At 47.9% G+C, this 4,282-nt stretch overlaps 1 protein-coding gene across 1 annotated transcript in view; it reads left to right on the top strand.

Annotated features, from left to right (window-relative positions):
- Positions 1–3,350: 3,350 nt before the first annotated feature.
- The window catches only part of CCNL1 (cyclin L1), a gene marked incomplete in the record, with an annotated part of 17,399 nt that continues 16,467 nt past the window's right edge, over positions 3,351–4,282 (top strand). Inside the window, 1 exon segment of the mRNA XM_006149774.3 lies at positions 3,351–4,282. Coding sequence (XP_006149836.2) covers positions 4,225–4,282 — 58 coding nt within the window.

Below are 4,282 nucleotides of genomic sequence, written 5' to 3'. Positions count from 1 at the left end.
AGAAACTTAAGTTCAAAAATCAATGAAAAACACACTCCCTGAAAGGCTGCAGTCTAATGGAATGAGAATTAATTCAAGCATTAGGAATATACTTCAGTAGCTCCAGGGAGGCCTCGGTAAGGCCTCTAGTCTCTTCAAGGCCTCTAGTCTCTTCTGTTGTCATGTGAAGTCTACCTGTCTTGCAACAGTAAAAATATAATTTTATTTATCATTGGATTTTTTTTTTTTGAGAAGTTTTTGGTATAGAGCAAGTACGCTTGCCAGAAAGACAGAGAGAGACAGAGACAGAAAGCAAGAAATCACTCCCCAAGGGGGATAGCAACGCCACAATCCCTTCACCTCTACTCTCTTCTTGGGATCTTGGGCATGCAGGCACATGTGCCCAGCATGTGTTTAAACTACCCGTCCAGGACTCGAACTGTAGTCGACTACATGGGAGTCCAGCCAACTGCTGGCTCCTATAATTGGATTTCTTTTAGAGATAGGTAAACTCAGTCTACTAGCAGGACCTCTCCTTTTTGAAATCGTAGACTTACCATTCCATTTCTTTTAGTGACAAAGCACTCATCTACCTTTGAACAGTCTCACTTGCCCGGACTCATTTCTACTAGTGCTTTTACACAATTAATTGATTTTAGAAATTCTTTCATGAAAGCATATACATACTTAAGTACCCTCAACAGGGTCTCCTTACATAGCTGTGATCTCCTTCCCACAGCCCTCCAGCTCATCAGGATCTTGAGCACACACACACAAAGTTTCAGGCCAACTTGGTACAAACTCTAGTGGGCTATGTGGCTTACGGCACCTCAGCCCAGAAAGCTATTGCCGGCGCACACAGAGGCTGGGCCCTTTGAATGTGTGTTCTATTTTTCCTAACTCTGAATCCTTCATAATTCTAAATAAATCTTCAGTCTCTCCACATTTTAATACCTGACGTTTCAGAAACAGGTACATGGAAGAACCTTTCTCAGAGTAACTTAGACTGGGTGCATTCAGGGTGGTATGACCATAGACTGAGTAACTTAGAGTTACTTACGTACTTAGTGTAATTTTTTTGCAAACCTTTCTTTTTTAGGAATTTGACCTTGAAAAGGATAGTCAAAGTCATAACTTATCTTTGCTAAAAAACTGAGAAATGACCTCCTACAGAGCCATGCCTTGCACGATCTTACCCCCAGCCTCCCATAAGCCAGATCAGCCCATCTGGTATGCCTGTAGGCACCGTGGACATGTGCAGGTGGATGAGGGTCTGAACCTGGGTCTTCCCATCTGGCTCCAGCATCACACACTGGCGCCCCACCACTTGTGCCACTGTGGCTGGGCCTCATAATTGTTTTTCTTAATGCCATAGGGTAAGACTATGTGTATGTGAGGTGGGGAGGGAGAGAGGGAGGGAGAGAGAGAGAGACAAAGTACGCCCTAAGGGGGTGTGTTCACACTTCAGTACTTCTTCCTCCAGTTCTCTGTCAGGATCCCCTATGCTTTCTGCTTGTTGGATTTGAACCCAGGTCAGCGACATGGGATCTGGCTTCCTCTGCATAGTTCTTAGTTGCTATACCACCAGGCCAGCTCAGAGATTGGTTTTATAGACAGAGAAGGGATAAGGAAAGCTAATTGAGCAAAAATCAGATTGGTCTTTTTTTTTTTTTTTTTTTTGAGAGATTTTTGCTATAAGGTGCGTGTGCTCACCAGAGATAGAGAGACAGAAAGCAAGAAATCACCTCCTGGGAGGATGACCATGCTGCAATCCCTTCTCCTCCACTTTCCTCTCAGGGTCCTGCGCACACAGGTGCCTGGCGTGAGTTTAAGCCACCAGATCCAGGACTCGAACTGTGGTAAGCTACATGGGAGTCCAGCGATGTAGCCATTAGGCCATCTGCTGGTCCCCAGATTGGTCATTTCTAAGTTACTTTTCTTATAAAGGTTAAAGCAGAGCTGTCCTTAGAATGAGGCTGAAGTTGGTCTGTTTATGGCCTTTGGCTATTATTGTTCTCATTTCTCAGATCAGATAAGCAACTTAGTTTCAACCTGGTGATGTGAAACTTTAGCTAATGAGTGACTCCATTTAGGCATGGTGTTTGGCCTAATGGAGTCCAGTTCAAATTAACAGCCTCCTATAAATTACATTTAATACTAATTATTAAATATACACATATATACAGCGTAGTTCAGAACCACTGATGTAGAGGACTTGACTAAGTATGGTTGATATGTTTTTTATTTTTAATTTTTTTAGAGAGATTTTTGGTATAGGGCATGTGTGCTCACTGGAGAGACAGACTGACAGAAAGGGAGAAACCACCCTCTAGAGGAAATGGCTATGTCAAAGTCCCCTCTCCTCCATTCTCCTCTGGCATCTTGGGCAGGCACGCACATGAGCCCTATGTTGAGCTTTATTTTTTATTTTTATTTTTTGGAGAGTTTTATTGTTATAGGGCACATACGCTCACCATAAAGACAGAGACAGAGAGCCAGAAAGTGAGAAATCCCCCCCCAGGGGGGATGGCCATGCAGCAATCCTTTCTCCTCCATTCTCCTCTTGGGATCTTGGGCACACAAGCAAAAACTCCAGGCATGAGTTTAAGCCACCGGGTCCAGGACTTGAACTGCAGTTGGCTACATGGGAGTCCAGCCATTATGCTATCCGCTGGTCCTCCCCCCCCTATGTTGAGTTTTAAGGCACTGGTCTGGGACTCAAACTGCTGTCAATGACATCTACTAGTTCCAAGGTCGATGTGGTTTCCCCCCCCCCCCTTTGGAGAGGTTTTTTCACTATAGGGTGTGTGCACTTGCCAGACAGAGAGAGACATAGAGACAGAAAGTGAGAAATCATCCCCCAGGGGGGATGGTCACGCGCAATCCCTTCTCCTCCTTCCTACTCTCAGGATCTTGGGCATGCACGCACACGCGCCGGCGTGAGTTTTCAGCCACCGAGTCTGGGACGCGAACTGCAGTCGACTATGTGGGAGTCCAGCGACATAGCCATTACACTAACTGTTTCCCAGGTTGATATGTTTTTTAAACGAGGTGTTAAAAGTAGGTTTTGCTTCCATGAGGTCATTAAAAAATATACTGAAGTTTCTTTAGCCCTATAGACCCAAGTTTCAATGCACTTTTCATAATTAAGTCAATTACCTTTAAAAATACCCCAAGGTAATAGTACAAATGTGAAACCTCCCTGGTTTCATCTAGAGGATTTCCCAGAGTTGTTCAACTGAGGGATAAAAAAATGGTAGTGGTAAACCAAGACGTACTCTTTCCTCCCAACTTTAAATTTTAGTAGTTTGAATGTTTTTTAGAGATTGAAGGTGTTTTGGGAATCGCTAGCTCCTATCAAAGAAAGTAAGTTTGTTTAAATCATGAGTTTGATTTCCTCTCACGCTGAATACCCACGCTGTTAAGCATTATCAATTCACCTTGTCCTAAAATTATTCTTGGACTAGGGATTTTCCCGATTACGGAAAGCGGCGGCGCTGCGGGGGCGGGGGTGAGTTTCGCAAGCAGAGCTGACGGCGGCCGCGCTCCTAGTCCTGCGCCTTCACCCTACCTCCATCCCCAGGGAACCACGCGCCCCTCGAGCTGTTTTTCAGCACCGATACTGTTCACCTTGGTTTTCTAAAAATACTGTAAAGCAGTCCTCTCCATATTCCTCGCGGAGCGTTTTAAACAAGTAGGTCCACACATGACAGCAGTTACCACTTCCACCCGCCAGCGAGGGAGTGAAAATCGGCCCGACGCTTCCTCTTTCACACACCGAACCCGCGCCGCTCAACAGGGAAAAGTTAGCAGAGGAGGGCGCGGGGCGGAGCGGCGGCCGCAGGGGCGACAGGGAACGTGCCAGCTCTAGCCTGGTGACACGGGAACTTCTAAAGTCCCCTTGTGTATGTTCTTCGTCTAATGCGGCGAACGACGCGGCTGAGACTTGTGTAAGTAGGGACGGCACCTGGAGGACTCGGAACCCCAAGCAGACGGGTCGGTGGCCCCGGCTCTCACAGCACAGCCGGGCGCGCTCGGGCGCAGGCGCGTGCGCAGGCGCAGTCGCGGCCTGGAGGGACTAGTTGGCGCGCGGCGGCCGGGCGTGGTGACGTCATGGCGGAAGCGCACGCTGCGTGCAGCGGCCCAGAACCCGGCGGTCACGGGAATATCAGTCGCGCCGAGGACACTGGTTAGTCTCGCTCCGGGTTCCGGCTGCGTTGAGCGTGCGTGCAGCTCGCTGAAACTATGGCGTCCGGGCCTCACCCGACCGCGACCGCTGCCGCCGCTGCCTCGTCGGCCGCCC

Source organism: Tupaia chinensis, unplaced genomic scaffold (genome assembly GCF_000334495.1).
Source record: "Tupaia chinensis unplaced genomic scaffold, TupChi_1.0 Scaffold000272_1, whole genome shotgun sequence".
Taxonomy (NCBI): domain Eukaryota; kingdom Metazoa; phylum Chordata; class Mammalia; order Scandentia; family Tupaiidae; genus Tupaia; species Tupaia belangeri.
The sequence above is the reverse complement of the archived record's forward strand: the minus strand, read 5'-3'. Positions and strand labels throughout refer to the sequence as shown.